Source organism: Sinohyriopsis cumingii, unplaced genomic scaffold (genome assembly GCF_028554795.1).
Source record: "Sinohyriopsis cumingii isolate HCF-2022 unplaced genomic scaffold, ASM2855479v2 utg002220l, whole genome shotgun sequence".
NCBI lineage: Eukaryota > Metazoa > Mollusca > Bivalvia > Unionida > Unionidae > Sinohyriopsis > Sinohyriopsis cumingii.
This window is the reverse complement of record NW_028316161.1, coordinates 502,534-523,161: the sequence shown is the minus strand read 5'-3', so window position 1 is coordinate 523,161 and position 20,628 is coordinate 502,534. Positions and strand designations below refer to the sequence as shown.

General features: G+C 35.2%; 1 protein-coding gene across 1 annotated transcript in view; it reads left to right on the top strand.

The window, feature by feature from the left end:
• Positions 1-4,605: 4,605 nt before the first annotated feature.
• Positions 4,606-20,628, top strand: part of LOC149770914 (uncharacterized) — a 38,067-nt gene continuing 22,044 nt past the window's right edge. The window contains exons 1-4 of the mRNA XM_089948991.1: positions 4,606-4,738; positions 7,439-7,627; positions 13,313-13,417; positions 19,027-19,614. Coding sequence (XP_089805117.1) covers positions 4,606-4,738; positions 7,439-7,627; positions 13,313-13,417; positions 19,027-19,614 — 1,015 coding nt within the window. The remainder of the gene's footprint in view (positions 4,739-7,438; positions 7,628-13,312; positions 13,418-19,026; positions 19,615-20,628) is intronic.

Here is a 20,628-nt window from a genome sequence, read left to right as displayed (position 1 = left end):
AGGTCTGGTGTGCTATATTCCTCATGAACATTTTTACCCTGATAAGTTTGTATCACTCTTTAATTAAGCTCTCTCAGAGTTTATTAGACAATTCTTCCAGACATGTGTACATCTTGACAGTTTATTTTCCCATTCTATAGGTGTTAGTTTCTCAGTTTGGTGTTTTTATTTGCATTCAAATACAATTTCTAAGCAGCTATAATACTAGATAATTTATTTTAATTTTCATGTCCTTGCTTCTTGCACACATGCTGGCCAATCATTTTATTCACCTTAATTATATTGTGAATTGTGACATTTTTTATATCTGGTAAGCAGGTAGCACACTAATTTATCATGCTTGGTTATTGAACTCTTTAATGATTTTAATTTTGAATAGTCTTAAGTTCCTTAATTTTCCCTTATTATTAGCAATTGTAACCTGCTGGTATTTTGCTCAGTTTGTAAACACTTGATAGCTCCCTACTGTTTTCAAGCCTGGTTGGCTTAATTATTGCTGTTTATTATCTACAGCTTAGCGTTGCATCTTTTTTAACATTTAATCTTAATGAAACACACATGTAAGGTGTCTTTTTGCTAAATAATTATATTGCCACATATATATATATATATATATATATATATATATATATATATATATATATATATATATATATATTGTTACAAGCCAGGGGTCTTTACTTGACTGAGCAGTTGTCAAAACCCTGTCACGATTCTCACAAAAAAACATAAGTTTACCCCAACTTTCCAAAGACTTCCATAAAACTTCAGTTGTAAATTAGAAAGCCAGACTTGTCCATTCTATACCTAAATTTGACTCCAATCAAGGCAAGACTACAGATCTCACAACCTGCCAAATATCTATCAACCGCACATCTGCATGGCTTCTCTTCATCATGTTACCATACTGCCAGCCGTTCACGCTATAGAAACCATACGAGTATCCCCTAACACTGGGAACTATTTTAACTCTGCCACCTTAAGCCAGTCAATGTAAGCTTTCCAGGCACATTTCGTTAATATAACTGCACCAGATTTGTCACCATGGTGACATAAATTATATCTGCCGAGTCCCTTTCCTATTTATTCCTTTGTGTAATTTACCAGTTTCCTGCCATAAATACTGCCACTGCAGTCACACCACCAATGTACACCACGAGATTTTAGTATGGACTATTTTACTCCAGGGATATTCATTTGGTTTTGGCCTGAATTCATTACTGGTGAACCATAGTATCATGGAAACTCACTAACATTTCACTCCGTGATGTTTGCTCCTAGTAACTGTCTAAATATTTCAGGCTATGGATATTTCCATTGCACCGAATTCCAATAAACACACAAGTAATCACACACATCTAAGAATTCCTTAAAACGGGGCACTATAACCAAATGCGCATACTCCAACTTTATTACAATATATATATATATATATATATATATATATATATATATATATATATATATATATATATATATATATATATAGTTAATCCAAATGCTTGGTGGATTAGATTCATTTAATAGACATGTTATTTCACAGACAGCCCAATATTATATGCAAGGTATAAAAACATTCTAGCATCTCAAGAAAGCCAACATGTTTGCAGCAAAGTGTAGCATCATACCAGATGGCATAGAAAACTTAAACGCTGTTGCATGGACTCATTCATACATGAAATCAATAGTAAAACTATTTATTTTCTCAGAAATTGTAAGTATTGCAATCATTTTCTCTAATCTGCTGACAGACAAGATGAAACTAAAGTGTGGATAAAATTTGAGCTGGTACTCACCAGTCATAAAGAAAATATAAAAAATATTAAATGAAAGTCATATAGAGTTTGGAATAAAAGAAAAATCAAAAGAACAACAAAATTGTCTATATATTTATTCAGAGAACAACTACCAAAGTTGTATCATGTGACTACCTTGTTGACATGTGCCATTTACTTGATGAATCTGGTTCCATCCAGGTTGCTGCAACAGCAACCGGTTTTTTGTCATTGTTCTTCAAATAAGTATGTTGAGAATTATATGTCCTTTTGTGATTTGCAGAACTATGAGTGACTTTTATTTAATATATTTGTTACAACAACATTAGAAAGCAGTTTGTTATTGATATCGTATGACTATTGGGCTTCCAATCTTGCAGGTTGAGATTTATGTAGTCATGTGACTAGCACTGCAAATAGGAAGTACCAGGTCAGGTTTCACCTATGCTGTAATTTCATCTTGTCTCTCAGTGGATTATAGATACAACAATTATAATACATGTACTTAAATTTCTGAGAAAATATATCATTTTGCTATTGATTTCATGCAAGTATTACTGAATGTAACATGAATTAAGTTTGCTAGGTACACTGTTAAGTCACTACTGTATGATGCTACTGCATGGTGGTGTCAAATTCCAATTTTTATATAGGCAAATTGGTTCAGACCCCACACCGTAACATAAATGTCCAAATGCAAAAATTGTTGTCAGAATATTTGGAGGAAATCCAGATTAGAAAATGGAATGCCATTCATTATAGTCAGATTTTTAGCGCAAAATATTGAATCTCTGAGCTGAACTTTGGTGCTAAACTATCATATTGTGACAAATAGCCTGAAGTATTGAGTACAGGTCTTAAATAGGTCACCCCATTTATTATATATTAAGAAATGATACATTAGCTCAAATGAATATCAATATAGGTTTGGGGACTGATTTATCACAGTACAAGCAGACATGTGTTGCTTTTACAGAAAATGTAGTCCTTGTTTATACAGTATTATGTAATTTTTTAGGTCTTGTTGTCAAAATTGAAATAAACCTTGTGTAATTAGGACTTTTGAAATGAGGCATTTTTTTTACCAAATCATCACAATGAGTTTAGGTTGCTTGAAAAATCCTGGTTGATGTTTTATTAGCATAGATTAATTCAAGGTTTAAACCTTCTCTTTATTAGTTGAGATTATAATACTCTGTTTTTTGCCTTATTATACTTTGATAGGAAATGTTTACTTTGTATAACATGCATATAGATATTGTTATCATGATTTACAGCTGATTATTCTGATTTCTTTAGAATTAAAGGTTTAAGAGGAAACAAACTTAATTTATGTTCATTATGTTATTGTTTCCATGTACCAACAGATTATGCAGTTCAGCAAAGTAAAATTAAATTTTTTTTATTCTGTAAATTGAATTGACTTTACATTCCAATTTATATGAATAAACAATAGTCAAACTTTGTTTCTAGTGATACATTTTGTGGTTTAGTGCATGATCACATATTTTACTCAGATGTTTTGGGAGAGTCTTGAAAGAGAAACATCTTTTGATATAAAAAATGCATGTTATAGGCTAAAATGTTCTTTAATTCCATTCAGTAATGGTCATATGTGAACCTTGAAAAAATTAATTTTAATTTTAATTTGAAAAAAATAATTTTGTTTCGTAAATACCTGGAAATTTATCTTTAAAAAAGCATGAGAACCATACACTTCTCTGTAAGGGCTAATAGTGAGTGAGCCCCTGTGTAAGGGGGAGCAGCACCCTTTCAGTCCAAGGGACAAGTTGCTGGTGATAGGATCTTGTCCTCAGAGAGGAGAGTGGTCAGATCTGAGTTTATCAGATCCAGGAATGAATTGTTATATAGATCTGAGTCACCAGTAGAGTCCTTGCCTGGTGACTGGGCACAGAATACCAGGTGCCAGGCACCAGGTCATTGAAGCCAGTGCGGTACTGAGATAGGGATCTGGCCAAGTCCACCCTCCCTCCAAACTACCATTTTAACACAAGGACTTGGATCAACATCCCTCTTTTCTATTATTTCTTTAAATCCCTATAGGATGTGGGGCTTTACTCCACAAGGAAGTAATTGGCCATTTCCCTAGATTCACCCATTGACTTCTAAACCTTGGTTGCATATTAGTAAGACCCTGCATGTGGGCTGTAGACCTACTTCACTGTACAAGGTTGGGTCTGAAAGGAAGGAAGGAGATAGACGTTCTTTCTCAAAATGCTCTTGGCAGACAGAAAATTGTCCAAAGCCATCAGTGGAGACCACTGCTTTAAGCAGTCAATGAACACTGGAGCAGGAATTGCCAGATGAAGTTTCTCCTCCAACCAAGAGAAATCTCTGTCACCACTGACTGTCCATTGTTTGTTGGAAGTGGTGTCAGAAACTTGTAAGCATGCATTGCCCTTGTCCATGACTTCGTCAGCAAAGCTTCTCTACTTCCACAGGGATGTGGTCTTGGATGCTTCCAAGGTCTTATTAGAGAGCAGAAGACCCTTCTGGGTGCTACCCCTTCCCATAAGCTAGATACTATTTGGAGTGTTCATCCCCTCTGTGGCCACTCAGGATTTGAGAGACCATCAGCACCTGTCTCTTGCATCCTTGTCAGGTTCTTTGACACCAGCCCAGAAGCAGAATCTTCAGAATAAACCTCTTTTTGAAGGCATAACTGCCAGTGATTTGGTAATTTCTGTCTTAAAGATGGTTAGCAGCTTCAGTTCTGGGATCTACCTCTTTTAGTAAGGTGCCCCACATCTGCCAATTAAAGGAGGAGGTCCATTCCTTTTTGGGAAAGAAGCAGTAGAGAGGGTGTTAAATGACCAATGTCCAGCCATCTATTCCTGGATTGTCCTGGTTTTCTAAGAAAGGGGGAAAGTCTCATCTAATTTTCTACCTTTCATCTCAGATTTATGCTGTAGGAGTCATACCAGATGGATACCACAGACTTGGTCAGAAGTGCCATAGGACCTGGCACTTGGGTGGTCTCCACTGATCTTCAGAATGTATATCTTCACATCCCTATCTTTCTTCCACACAGGAAGGAGCTCAGATTTTGTTTGGATGGAGAGGTCTTCCAACTCTAAACTTTGCCATTCAACCAAACCTGCACACACAGAGCTTTTACTAGGATAATAAGAGTGGTTGCAGATCATTTTAGGTGATTATGTGTCCCAATCTCCCAGTATTTTGATGATTAGTTGATCCACAAAGGCAGTATAGGGTCCTTCGGACTAGACCCATCTTGCTATTGGTCCACAATGACCAGGCTTGGTCTTCTACCAAACTTAGAGAAATCAGAGCTCAGGCCATCTCAAAATGTTGTCAACACTGGGATGAATTTTCTAATGGACAGAGGGAAAATCCATTTCCAACTGGACAGAACAGACTAGATCTTGTCCCAGTTGAAGTGTTGAGAGAAAGACAGAGTTGTCACCTTATCTTTTTCAATCTCTGCTGGGATCTTGATGGCAGCAACAGACCTGGCCTGGTTCCTTAGTCAAGCTTCACTTTTTCTGCTCTGGTTTCTACTTCTAGCAGCATGGAAACTGCACAGAGACTCCTTGCATTATCAGAGTTCTCTCAGTTGGGATTTCCAGCACCTTCTAAAACAGTGGGCAATTCCCCATCCAAGCAACAGTGACAAGATGTGGGTGGTGCATACCCCAAGAAACAAAGAGCCACACATGCACCGTCTCTCAGACACTCCATTATGAACATTTGGGACCGCTCCAGTGGCCTAGTGGTTAGAGCATCCACCTCAGATGCAGGAGGTCGTGGGTTCGATCCCTGGCCGAGTCATACCAAAGACTTACAAAAATGGTACTAACAGCTGCCTTGCTTGGCGCTCAGCATTAAGAGGTTAGTGTTAGGACTGGTTGGCCCAGTGTCAGGATAATGTGACTGGGTGGGACATCATGCTACATGTCTGCAGCATGATGCCCCAGTGCTAGACATCACTATAAACTGCCACATTGCAGACATCGTAGCAGTATGACTGAGAAATTGTTAAAGCTACGTTAAAAATCAAAATCACATCACAAATCACATCACATGAACATTTGGGGTAAGCTTTCTTTGAGGACCAAGACTTTTCTTTTTTGCTTGCCTTTTTATCTGTGAGATGAAGGAGTGAGCTCCATGCCCTGTCACTTGAGCTGGACTGTTTCAGGTTCAGTGAGAATTTTGAGTCAGTTTCTCTCCTTTGCTGGCCAAGTTTTATTAGGAGAAACCCAGCTTCCTTCAGTTGCTTTACTTTTAACTGAGATCCCCAATCTCAGTTGTATCTGGGCAATACCAAGATAGACCTTTATGTCCAGTTCTGCATTTTTACTTGGCAGCCTTTAGGTGCATTGCATTAACTATTAAGAGAGCTTACCAGTCCTTTGCTGATGGGGACCTGTCTTGGATGAAAATAAATACCCATGAGGTTTGTGCCATTGCTGCCTTATTGAGCTACGTAACTCATTCATCTTCTATTACTTTTGTTAGCCATCAGAGCAGAGGCATCTTCTCACTAGGCCAAATCATCATTGCTTAAAATGTGGGCTATGTGGACTCCATCCTGCATTTTTGTCTCCTGTGTTTCTGTGATGGTGAGTATTCCTTTTGTTTGTGCAGGGTGCACCATGAAGGGCTGATTGAATTCTGGAAGAGAGAATTTTCATTTGTCAGTCAGGTATTTTCCTCCTGGAAAAGTACTTGATATACATCAGCAACACGAGTTCTACACCCAAAATGGGTTTTCACTACAAGACTGCTTATAGTTCTAGATGGTCCTAAATGAAAATGGTGCTGATCCAACATCAAATATGGCCTCGATAGCAGTCATCTTGACAATCTGTTACTGCTACTCCTTTTGAATATATGTTAATATCAGCATTAGATTTTCATGTTAAACCTTCTTAGCTTGTCTAGTTGGTCCTGAATAAAAATGATGCCAGTCTGACATCCAGTATGGCTGCCATGGGAGCCATTTAAAAAATCTTATCATAATTCTACTTGAACAGAAAATCATATTGTAATGGTGCTTTCACCATAAGACTTCTCAGAGGACTACAGCAGCCATCTTGAAAATTTTATTATTGCTACTCCTGAATGGATGGCTGCATCAACATAGGGTTTTCCTTGAATACAGAAGGTAAATTCATGAAAAGATCCTGGAAAATTAGGCTGAGAGTGCATAATTGTACAGTGTCTTGATTACAAAGTAAATGAGCGTTTTTGTAATGGATTGTTTTCTGATTTATTCTTGGACCTGTTCTACACAGTTATTATTAGAAAGAAACTATGTTATGGATAATTTGAATTTTGGGGAATAATGAAAACTCAAATAATCCCAGGTACATTAAAACATTGTAAATGGATTTTAGATAGTTTTATTATCCATGATTTGGTAGGAAATCATTGTATCATGCTTTCTTTTTGCAGCCCTGATCCAAGCTTACTTTTGCAGAATATTTTTTTAGAGAACAGTAACTTATGAATCATCATTCTTCTTTCCTAAAGATACTTGAAGTACTTTGGCAAGATTCAAGAGTATCTTTGTCTGAACCTTTCCAATTAAGAATTTGCATAAGTAAAGACCCATTGAGCCTTCCCAAATGATGAAAATTCTTTTGTATTGCTTCTTTTCAACTATTCTTCAACAGGAATATTTGCAGTACCAAGAGATGTGTGCACAGAGCAGTATGTCAAGGCAGTGATTCGTTACAGCAAAACAAGAACTAGCCAGGGTCTGCAGGAAATCCATTTCATTGATATACTACCAAACACTGTTAAGGACATGCAGATGGCATTCAAAAGACATCTCAGTGGTGATGGAAATACCAAACACATAGGTAGGATTAGTTTTGTCTCTTCCACACCAACTCAAGGGGAAGGAGAGAGCCATAATTTAGTGATGTCTGTAAATGTGGAATTTGCTACACTCTCCTTATAAGAATTTTTTTTATAAAATGTATAAAGCCAAATCAAACAAAATTGTCTATTTAGATGCCACGAGTAAGTCCCAAGACCTTATTTTTAGCATGTGTCTTTATCAAATATGACTTTTAACAGAAACTTGTTTAAGGAAGTTTAAGCAGAAATCTTTTAAAACTGGCACATGAAAATTAATAGGCCTATTTTTAAATTATACCAATTAATGGATTAGATTTTCATTCCTATTATAAGGAAAGTTTTGAATTTATTTTTAACACATTTTGAACTTCTTAGTTGTAGACATTATTGACAAAACCCTTGTAGCTTGATTAAACAATATTGCTTGAAATTGATATAAGTAGTAGGCATAGTTGTGTGACAGTAAATTATATAAATGATATGACTAGATTTTCCAGCCTTATTAATTAAAACATTTTTCAGTTTTGTGTGTGTGTGTGTTATTTGGATTTTTAACGTAGCTTTAACAATTTTTCAGTCATATCGCTACAATGTCTGCAATATGGCAGTTTATAGTGATGTCTTGCACTGGGGCATCATGCCGCAGACATGTAGCATGATGTCCCACCCAGTCACATTATCCTGACATTGGGCTGACCAGTCCTAACACTAACCTCTTAATGCTGAGCGCCAAGCAAGGCAGCTGTTAGTACCATTTTTGTAAGTCTTTGGTATGACTCAGCTTTTGATTGAACCCAAGACCTCCCGCATCTGAGGCGGATGCTCTAACCACTAGGTCACCAGTGCAGTTTTGCAGTTTTAAAACATCTTTGAACTTTTTGGATGTATACTTTTTCAACAAAATCCTTGTAAGCATCAATAAGGAAAATTAAGCTAGACCAATACAATTTTGTTGGCACATTACTGTTTATAATTGTACAGTGTATTTAATCTGATTAGCTTTGTAAGTCATGACAGTCATTTTTCTATCTTTTTACACATTTTGGAAAAAAATTGGAAGATTTTTTAGATAAAAATCTTGTTAGCACAGTTAGCAGAACCTAAATGAGGTAAGCATGTGACATTTCTTTTACAGTTTTTGTATACTTGTGTAGGTAACTTGGCTTTTCAAGCCATTATAAAAGTTTTCAACATTTGTTGAAATTATAGTTGTAGCGGTCGTGATCAGAAGAGCTTATGCAATTGCCTTTCTTTTTACATCTGTTGGCACAAATTTATTATCATTCCCCTCATAAAGTACTGGGAGGATTTCTACCAAACTGTACAGAGAGATTCATCCCAAGGTCTAGTTGGTGCTTGATGAAAATGGGCCCCCCTCATGTAGCCAATGGCCACAACAGCAGTCAGTTTGAAAATTTTGTTATTGCTACTGATTATATAGGATTGTCATATTTATATGGGGTTTTCACACAAAAATAAATACTTTTATATTATGCCAAGATCGTCCTAAATGAAATTGTTGGCCATCCAGTCTTTGATTTTTTTAATTACAGTCCTATATGTGTATAATCACGTTTCCCAGTATGAACCACCAGCACATGATAGCTCTATCCTGAATCACATGTGACCTTTATCCTGACTTCTTGATTTTAACCTGCTGCAAGCATATGCACCTCACTGACTTTAAGTTCTGTTTTCAGAATTTTGACAATCCAACAAATTTATTTATGTTTGATAAATTAACAAAATAGTTTGCAAGGAGTACTTACATGCATATCTCACATTTTAGCACAAGCAGATAAATATGTTTCCGAAGACAAAGCATATCTGATCACAAACCTGCCTTAACCTTACGATTTTGCCATAAGTCTTGTGAAAATGATGCTTAAAATATGGACTGGTGGAATAAAAATAAAAAACTACAGAAATATGGCTGATGTGTTAAAATTAGTTCTTTCACATTTATTAGCTTTTACTTTCCTTTTGACAAACTATTGTGGTGGATGATGCATGTGCTGTGTTAATTTCATCGAAATAATGGCTATATTTCTGGCTAAAATTCCACTACCATTTTGTCACATGATGTCATGATATTAGTGCTTGCCTCTGACATCAAAAGGGTATCAATTAGAACTCTACAATATTATAACATTTTATGATAGAGATATGTCAGTCTATGAAAATTTATTTTTTACCTGATTTTAGGACCATGCAGCGGGTTAAGTGAACACACTCCTTTATTAGGATTATTTATGTCTCAATAAATTATATGAATGACCTGGTTAGATTTTTGAACCTTATTACTGAATTTTTTCTGTGAACTTTATGGGTGTATACTTATCTGAGAAAATTCTTATAAGCATCAATAAAGAAAGTTATCTGTTAGACAAATAAAATTTAGTTTTCATTTTAGAATTTTTCAGTTTTCTGCACCTTTTCTTAAAATTTTTGACAAAAACCTTGTTAGCATAATCAATGAAAATCCACTTTAGGTAAACAAATGAAATTTAGTAGACATATTTGTATCTATATGTGTTTACCAAGATTAGATTTTAAAGTCATGAAATCAATTTTTCCATCCATTTACAAATTTTTAACTTTTTTAATTGAAGCTTTCTTGGACAAAAACTCTATTCACACAACTCAGCAAACACCACATGAGTTTTTTCACATTTATTGAAGTGTTTTTACTGGTCATAGATCAGAAGAGTTTTCATCCAACATCTGATGTCTGGCACTTTTCTCCTAAACTACAGGAGAATGTCCATCAGACTTTACAACACATCCCAAGGTCTAATTGACCTTTGTTAAAAATGGTGCCCCTTGGACATTCAATATGACTACTAAGGCAACCATTTTGAAAATATTGTTACTGCTCTTAAAGAATGATCATATTCACATGGAGTTTTAACTAAAAACAAAGACTTCATATATTGCCTTGTTGGTTTTAAGTGAGAATGTTGCCCATCAAACATATCCTTGGACAGCCAGTCTTGAAATCTTACCTGTAGTCTTCCTAAAGAGATGGTCATATGGGCATACGGTTTTCTCGGAAAGACTTCATATAATGTCTAGTTTGTCCAAATGAAAATAATACAGACATGACATCCAATATGGCCATCTTGAAAATATTATTATTACTTTTGCTGCTAAGTCTGATCATATCTGCATGAGATTTTCATGAAAAAACTTAAGATGCATACACAAAAGTAAAAATTGTGCAAATCAGACCTTCACCAAATTTCATTATCACTACTTCTAAATAGTACACTGCTACAGTTGCCAGCAAGATGTATGTGATCATTAATATTGTTTAATGCTGCAGATGTGTGTGTGTGTGTGTGGCTCAAGAAGAGAAAACCCAAAGTTGAATCTTGTTACAGATATAAGGAAGATTTAATTTTGGCTCTGTTGTGATTTTTGGTTGAAATGTCATTGGAATAGGAAAAGTGATACACCTTTCAACATGGTTGACATGTTTTTCTCCATTGTAATTAAAGGTTCAAAAGAAAATCTTTTGCATTAGACATTGTGTTACAAGTCAGTAAACAGTTTGAGGTTTCACTGCAAGCATAATTGACAGGGATAAGAGAAGTTAGTTCTAATTGCCCACAATGCATGTAACTCATCACCAGCCCTGCTGATGGAAGGTGAGAAGGAGGACTTCATACCTGTATAATCTACTGAGATCTGAAAACAAGAGATAATTGAACAGTATTCTTTTGATTTAATTGTGTCTTCTTATCTGTCATATTTCAAACAAAATTGGTAATTTGGTAATCCCTATCCAGAACTTGTCCATATTTTTTATTTACCCAATTAAACCATTGTGTTTGATGCTTTTGTTAATCTGCCTGGCATGTACCTTTAAATGAAGTTGGTCATCAGAAACAGCAAAATACACTTTCATTCAAAAATGAAAAAGTATAATACTGGTCATATACATTTACTGTGCCAAGATGATGATGAAAGAAGCAGCTAGTATATGCTGTTATGTTGAAATATAATGAAACATTAATGAATCCTGTGCTTTTAGGGACAAGTCTTGAGTGATTGGCATTATGCATTGTGATTGCACTGGCTGGCTTTGAGTAACTTACAACTGTGGAAGAAGGTGACTTCTTACCAGCAGCAATCACCCAATACTCATCTGTGAGCCAAGTTAGATGCAGGAAAATATATATACAATTTTATGATAATTTGAACATTGCCAATCCATGCTTTTATATTGGGGAAAAAATAATTACCAGGCATACATTTACAGAAAGTGAATTCTTCTTCCCCCACCCACTTTATCAAATTTTGAAAGTATCTTCCTAATAATAATCTCTTGCCTGACTTCAAATAAGGGAGAAATTTAAACTTAATAATCAGGTTTTAATTGTAGTTCATATTATTTAATTTTCTTGTATCAGGTTGGCAGAGTTTTTTATGCTGTATCTTTGTTTGCATTTTCTTTAACATAAGGAATGTGATTACCTTTTGCTTAGTAGAGATTGGTAATGGGTGAGAAATCTATTGACTTGGCACAGTTTACCTGGCAGATAAGAACTCAGCATGGTCTTACTGCACCAAAACACATGTTTATAGCTTTCAACTTTCAGAATGAGATAAGGACCAGTCCCAGAATAAAATGATATATGACAACTTAGAAGTGACTGAGATCTCTTTGCAGTTACACTTGTCATCAGGAACCTTTGGAAGAAATTCAGCTGATATTGCTGATGGAACTCTGCATATTGCACAGGCAAATCATAGTCTACAGTCATACATGGACCAGCATCAAAATGCCGACACTGGTTTACAGATTTCTCAACAAGACTTTCATACATCGTACACTGTATATAATTAATTACTTTTCACTGAAAGATCTGGAGTTGTTCAGGCAGTCCGTCATTGGCATGTATTTTCATGCACATGTCAGTAACAATGGAGGTGGTTATGGTTATGCTATACTGTGATACTGTTGATAAGTTATTGTTTTCAAAGGTGTTGGAAGTCAGAGGTGGCACAAATGCAAAAACCTGTGAATATTTCAGTTCCCTGTAGCCATTCTAACATTTTTAGTAGCAGTGGCTCCACCGGTTGCAGAAGCTGCAGTGTTAAGGGCTGTCAGAACTGCATCAAAAATGGATTTGAAAAAGGCAGATGGAGGACACATAAAAAAAAAGTGACCTTCAATTGCCAGGCACAAGTTGTTGAATACCCTCAGGCAGAGGTCTTCAGTTACCAAGAGATTGTGCTGTTGACCAATCTTGATTTGCTCACAATGGCAAAATTGATCAAGCATTTTTTCATGGGGTTTTATGTGAGATGAACTCGCATTGATGGTGCCATGCACATGTAAAACTGGCATCATGCATCAATCTGGATTCATCAACAGACCCTGGCACTCACTGGGTCCCATGCATGGTAACACCTCATATTGGGGTTTGCGCTGACAGTCAAATTAGTTAATTATTTATCCCAGGGTACTAGTGACCTGCACGGTGGATGTGGATGACAGTGTCATCTACCATTGTTTAATTCATGTATGTCAGAACAAATTTGGTTGGATGGCCTCTAATGTGGTTATCTTGTCATTGAAGCATTGCATGCACTGGAACATTCACTGACCCCTCAAGCATTTACCGTTTTCACATTAAAGTGTGTGTGATATTATTATACTGCTGTGTTATTTACAGTGGTTACTCTACTCGGCTGTGGTGCTGATGTGGATCTGAGCCAATTTGCCATCGAAGCATATTTGTCTGAGTTTGCTAGCAAAGTTGTTGTTAGTGTTGATCCAGGTGAGATTGTGATTTTTCGATATTAAACTGGCAATTAAAAACGTCAAACGTAGACATTCAAGATATTATTATCAAGCTCAATGGCATCTTGATAGCAAAGAATCTGTTTGAGCTCACTTACAATGGTGGAATTAGAGAAAGTGGTGTGTCTGTAGCATTTATGAAAAGACTATGTTAATAATGCTAATATTGCAATAAAAATATACGTGCAAGAAGTCACACATTTGTCCACACCACAACACATAGTAACTTCATGGAGTGCAGTTATGGGAATATTAATCAAAGAAGGAGAGGAAGACACTAACTTATTATCCCTAGTAAATGTTGAACTTATTTTAAATTCTCTTGATAAAAATGGTTTTCTGGCAAATGGTTTTGATAGAACTAGTTGTAAATGTGGGTGTGGTAGTGGTGATAAATAATGAGTGGAATATTGTTAACTAAATCATGTCTCAACAAATCTGATCATGTTGTAGATTTTTCACATATGCAGTACATGTAACAAAATGATTTGTCACCTGAGATGAAATTCAGTTTGAAGCACTCATTGTTTATCCTGACAGGTACTTAACCATCTTTGGTATATGTATTTAAGATTAGATTTTATCACTATATATAAGTAATGGAATCTTACCATGGTGATGTCGCTGCAGAGTTTACTGATTGGGTGTTAAACCTCTGAACTGGCAGTGGATGCAAACATATGTTAACACTTGTCAATGAATATCTGCTTCAAAAACCCTCACATGAACTGTCATACAATTTTGTTAAGGGTCAAGTAAAAATTGCAATTTGGAATCACCCTGATATACCACTTACCAACTAGAGGTCATCATTGCACAGGCAAATGCCCAAAAGTTGACTGCAGCACCAGATGCAAAATCACTCCAGGATTGTTTCTATAACAGCAAAGCGGTATTCTCCACTATATCCACCCTGGTTACATTCACCAACAAATATTTTACACAAACATTGACACAGCAGAGACATAAATGATCTCAGCTGTTATTTAATAAGGTCTGGGCAACATTTATTGTGCAAAGACCAATGTTAAATGTAAAAGGCTCAGGTGTTAATCAGTGTGTTTTGTATGAAAGTGGTGCCGAACTTCCAGAAAGCAAAATCACTGGAGATATAATTATTTCTGACTCCCATGTTTTGTTTTTTTTTTATAACTGCATGATGATTCTGGCTGTAGAAAAGATAAATGATTAGAAGTGCATGTGCATATTGTGCCTGTGTGTGATGATGAGATCCGTTAATGTCTACCTGTTGTGCAATTGAAATACATGATTGTCTTATTAATATAAGAATTATGACAGATCCTAAGACTACCGACATGTAAATATCATCAGAGCTTAACAACAGCTGTGGGAGAAAATCGCCAAGAGAACAGCATTGATTGTAAAGTAAAAACTTTGTGTCCAGTAGTAGATGCTATTTGCAGTCTGTGGCAACAACTGTCAGCCTTGGTGTGACTGGAATCATGACAACATCCACCATATTAGATGCACCAATCTGTATTGTTGTTGGAACTGTATCAATAGTAACCAGTGTCTCAGGTGGTGCAAGCAAATTAAAATTGATGAGACTGCATTCACGTGTATGTGTCTATTCCAAATTGCTTACGGCCAAATAGGGCAGTCTCAAATACAATCAGTAAACTACAGTACTCAGTAACAGTTGAGGATAAATTGGTCAGTGCAGCTGAGTTTTGAGAATGCACTGGTGGAAATGGAAAATTAAAGACAACTCAGAAAACAAATAAGAAACTGCAGACCGCTGCAAATTTACAGACAGTAGAAATAGAGTAAAAAATGTTTATTGATCGCTACCATAGACTTGCCTGTCTACTTAGCACATGTCTCTCTGTCTCACTCTCTCTCTCTCTCTCCCTCTCTCTCTCTCTCTCCCTCTCAGGGATTATCCTTTCTGCAATTACTGCAGACTAGAGTAATATGGAAGTGCTGTTTGGCCTTATTTCGATACCCAGTGGGGAATGATGGTTATATGAGACTCTGACCCACATGACTGACACACTCGCTTCATGTGTGTTACACCACTAGCAATATCTCAACAATGAAAAATAACCAAACAACTATGGGTCACAGGGGTTATGGGGGTTAGAGGTGAGAACGGGTATCTACGGACCCAGAGGGTATCAAATGAGGCAAAACACCGATTACCATACTACTTTTGGAATTCTAACTAGTGTGGCAATTGCATGTTTGACACTCGTAGTGAAAATTATGCAGAAAGAATCATTTAAAGTACTAAGAAAAATTAAACATGGTCTTCGGGTAAGTTTGAACAACAGTCCCATCCATTTTCTGATGAGTGCAAAAATGACCACTAAAATTTGCATCACCTTCAAACCCTCCACTGACATTTTGACAGCAGCAAATATTGGATCTAGTTAAGACTGTATTCCACTCCCAATGGACTGTAAAGAAAGAAACTTTATATATATTTTGTTAATTTAATATGTGCATGTGATCATTGGAGTTTATGTGTATGTGTGTGCTGTTACATAACAGTACTAAGTCCTGTATTTTGTGTTTTAATGTGTTTTAAATGTTGCAAAGAAAATACATACATGTACTTTATTTCATTAAAATTAAAATCTATGTCCAGTTATTTTCTATAGGTTTGTGTGAGTATATGACTTGTTCTCGATTGTACAATGTTTCTTTTCTGAGGTAATTCACACTGACCCCACATGGGATCAAAAAACACATTTTAATTGTTGCAAACATCACCTACACTGTCTTTAAGGTTGGTAGGTATTTGAGAAACACAATTTGTTTAACTTTGGAAACAATGATATTAGCCAATAAGCAGCCACCACTCCTTTCTTAAGAAAATATATAATTACCTTGTCAATGAAGATTTTAAAAGAATTTAATATTGACAATACTTAAGAAATGTTAAATAGTAGTACACGTATTTATCTTTATGCTGTTGTATGATGTATAAGAGGTCATGAGTATGTAGGTATAACTAAAAGATTATGTACGACTTAAGTAATTACAAGACATTTTAAAATAAATTGTAGTTTCTATTAAATATTTGATGCATTTAGTTGTACTTTTCCTAAGAATTAAGTCCCCAAGGAAGAATGATTTTCTCTGTAACTATAAAAAAACTGTATTATTATTATTTATATTTATAGATTACTGCATTTGTATTGGAAAATTTGAACGAGTTTTTTGAATGGAAATACTGCAGGACCTTGGGAGTTCAGTATATCCATCCAACAAAACAAGTTCATATTTTCCATACAAATGCAGTAACCTTTTTATTATATGCTAAATTTTTTTATTCTACCTATTGCTTAATGTTAACAAAATACACTGCATGAAATAAAGTAACTGAATGTATGCCACATTCCAAACTAAATACACATGCACATATTCATCATTACACAACAAGAACATTATTACTTTGCACATATAAAGTTGAAGTTAGTCACCTGCTCGACATAACTTTCGAAAGAAAATGGCATGTCTAGTTAAAATTGAAATTTGGAGCCATATTGTGAATGAATGCGCATTGTAACAACTTTTCCAATTGATTTGGATTCAATAGATTTTTTTTTTCTACGAACTTTTGTGATTATGGACTTGATTTATATGTGACAATTCCACATGGCATTGAAGAAGGGGGGGAGAAGCGTGTTGACATCTGCAAATGTGTTTCTGTTTCTGTCATTGAAAGTTTGAAATCATAATGTGGGAAAAATATGAAGTCTTTCAATTGCAATTATCATAAAGACGCTATGGAATTTAATGCATATTTCATTATGAGTGCAGTAAGGAGGATGTAGTTGCACTTATTATCAAAATTACATACAATTTTGAAATGTGTAATCAAGATTGAGAACCTATGACATGGTTCATGTAATTCGGATTTGAGAACTAAGAAAGTACATTTTGAGGAAATTCAGGATGCAAAACTAAGTATATTTTTTGCCATTCTTATCACCAGCTAAAGAAGACAGTATATGACTTGTCACTTGTATGTTATTTGTAAGGACACTTTCTTGTGTCTGTTGTATACTGTAGCTAGCCTAAATCTGAAACATTGTATCAACAAATTTAACACAGAATGTGTCAAAGCAGCTGGTATGTGGCAGTCCATCAAACATGTTTTAGTTCATTCAGAAACAAATTTAAACAACCACAATGTAAAGCGCTTCTTACTTGAGTGTATATGATTTGTTTACAAATCAAATGTGCTGGCATCTGTATCCATAGTTTGTTTACAATAAAAAGTAGTTCCTTTATGCACATGAATGCTATATGTGTATTGGCATGCAGGTTCAGTATTGGGTAATACTGAGCGATTCGACAATGTGAAGTTAACGGAGAAAAAAAATGAGCATATAATAATATTATTTTATGAATTCTGCACATGACAATTTTGACCTTTTCCCCTGGATCAACAAGATGTGGAACCAAAAATAGCTTTCATCTAGTACCATATAACAAAACAGGAAAGTATTTACAAAGTTTAATATGATGCTTCTGATGGAAAAGAGGCATAATGACTGGATGCAAATGGATGGTCGGAAAGACAGACAAGTTTTAACAATACTTCCCATGTCTTCTCAGGAAATACTAATCATGGTAACTAGAGAATAAATGTGCCTTTCACAAAAAGTATATTATTTTATGAAAAAATGTTAACTAGTGCTTTTATACTGAAAGACTTGTTATAAATTGTTGCTTGATTGAGGAAGAGACCTTTCTTTTTAGTGTACACTCTATATACTTGCATGAAAAAGGAGAGTAAATGGGTAAATATTATTGTCTGCATACATATTCCCATTATTATATCTTTGCTGATAGTCTCTGTTGTGCAGATGTATTATCCATTTCACAGACTTAGAGTAACAGACATGAGCTGCAATTAAAGCTTACCAAAATATCTGCCTTTGTTAAATATAAAAACCAGTGGGTATTCATTGAAAAGGTTTTCCACTGAACATAAATAATCATGAAGAGAACTTTAAAACAACTCAAACATATTTTGAATACTTTAATAACTTCTATTTTATTAATACATGATGGACAGTGGTGGCCATTCAACAGATTTGGATTGAATGTCAAGGCAAAACAGTATGATCCTTCAATAGGGTGTATGCACTTGTATGTTATAGATGATTCCAAAATAAAATAAAATATGTAGTTTGCACTGAAGGTTGCCTCCTGTTGCAATAAGAGTTTGTATTGTGTTCCTGCTAATTTCAGTCAAAATCACACTAAAAAGCCCCCAACAATTTCAAAAAAAGTTGACCATTGTAAAATTATATCAGTTTATTAGTTTTATTCATTTACATTTTTAATTCTTTATTTATTCTTTTTAATTGATATACATAAATTCATAGAGTTTTAAGTTTTGTTTTGTGAGGAAGGCTGCTGTGGATGGTTGAAGTATTTTCAAACTGAAATGTATTTTAATAACAGTAAAAAATATTTCCTTATGATGAAAATACATTCAATGAGTTCTGTTAGAAATTGTATTTCAAGAATTACATGGATATTATAGAACAAAGAAACTATTTAACAAACTTTCAGTTATGTGACATGTTATTATTAAACTTGTAGTGAAGAGTGTGGACCAAGCAACAGCAATCAGTGACCATGCTGGGAGAGATCATGGTAACAATCAACATGACAAGAAACCACAAAAAGATATTGGTACAACATTTCCTAAAGATGAAGGGCAAACAAAAGAAAAACAAAACTCTGCTGCACCAGTCTGTCCAGAAATTGAGGAAATTATTATTCGGAAACAGAAATTCTATGTTTATCGGCCAAACAAAAGAATGGAAGTAAACATTCACACGACTGACATTACTAAACTAATAGGAGTAGAAGCAATAGTATGCTCTGATGACAGAAGAGGTACTGGACATGGGGCAGTAGCTTCTATATTATTGAAGATTGGAAAATCAAAGTATGAAAGTGCAAAGAAGAAAGCCTTTGAAAAGGAAGTACATTTTGGAGATGTCATCATCACAGAGGGAGGAGATAGTAAATTCCGCTTTGTGATCCATGCAGTGATACCATCTCATAAAGACAGCACACCACCTGAGAGGCACAAAGAGATAGTCCAGAAATGCTATCATGGAATACTGAATGAGATCAATAGTTGGCAGATAGCATCATTTGCCCTTTCTTTGATAGGTGCAGGTATGTACAATACAGGTAAATAGATGCATGAATTCAATAATTTCTTGGTATATCAAATAGGTTGAACTCCACCCTTGTAAAATTGTTTGCATTTGCCACTTTCCTTGAATATCTCTGAAGAAAAGATAAAAGTTGCTTTTGACTAGGATATGTGAAGGAATTGCTGCAGTGTTGGGATAAGCAGGGTCAGTATTGAACCAGGAAAAGTTTGAGTCTTTGTCAAGGCTTTTCTTGACTTTTCCTGGCTGTTTTAGGTTGCCTATGTAAAAGCATTTTCTGGCTTGTTCAAACTTGTCCTTGTTCTGGAACTAATCCATCTTGTCCTGGGTTTTAGCATTATGTCCTCGAACCAGTCCAATCTTTTACCAGGCTTGTGACAACATGATCTAGAACTAGTCCAAATTTCTCCTGGATTGTCCCATCTTAGCAGAGAACTTATTTTAATAATTTATTACCAGTCACATCATTATAAAGAGTGAAATATGAGTTAAGTAATGTAAAAGCAGTTAACACATATTTTCGTAAACAATAACTCTGTCTGCCAACTCTTTCAGACAGTATTATAAAAAGTAAAAAGCATTATTTTCCACCTACAATTATATGTCAGTTGATAGTGAAAACAGACCATTATAATGAGACAGCTCTTACAGCAGATTGTATTATATAATTAAATCAGAGACATGATCAAGGAGGTTAATCTTTCAATCTTCATTTGAAAAAAAGTTTATCTTTTGATAACTGCAATGGCCCATGGACAGTATGTCCAAAAGCGAGTTCAAAAGGACTAAAACCTTAAGATTCTTGAACTGATTCTCTACCAACGAAGAGCACCAAATAAACACCTCCAACCCAATCTTTTCCTGTATCTAAGCGATATGACTGAATCATATTCTTCAAAGTTTGATGAAATCTTTCCAAAGCCCCTTGACTTTCAGGGTGATGGGGGAGTTTTAATCTGTCTGATGCCTAATTCATGCATAGCTTGTTGGCAAATTGTAGCATAAAATTGACCTT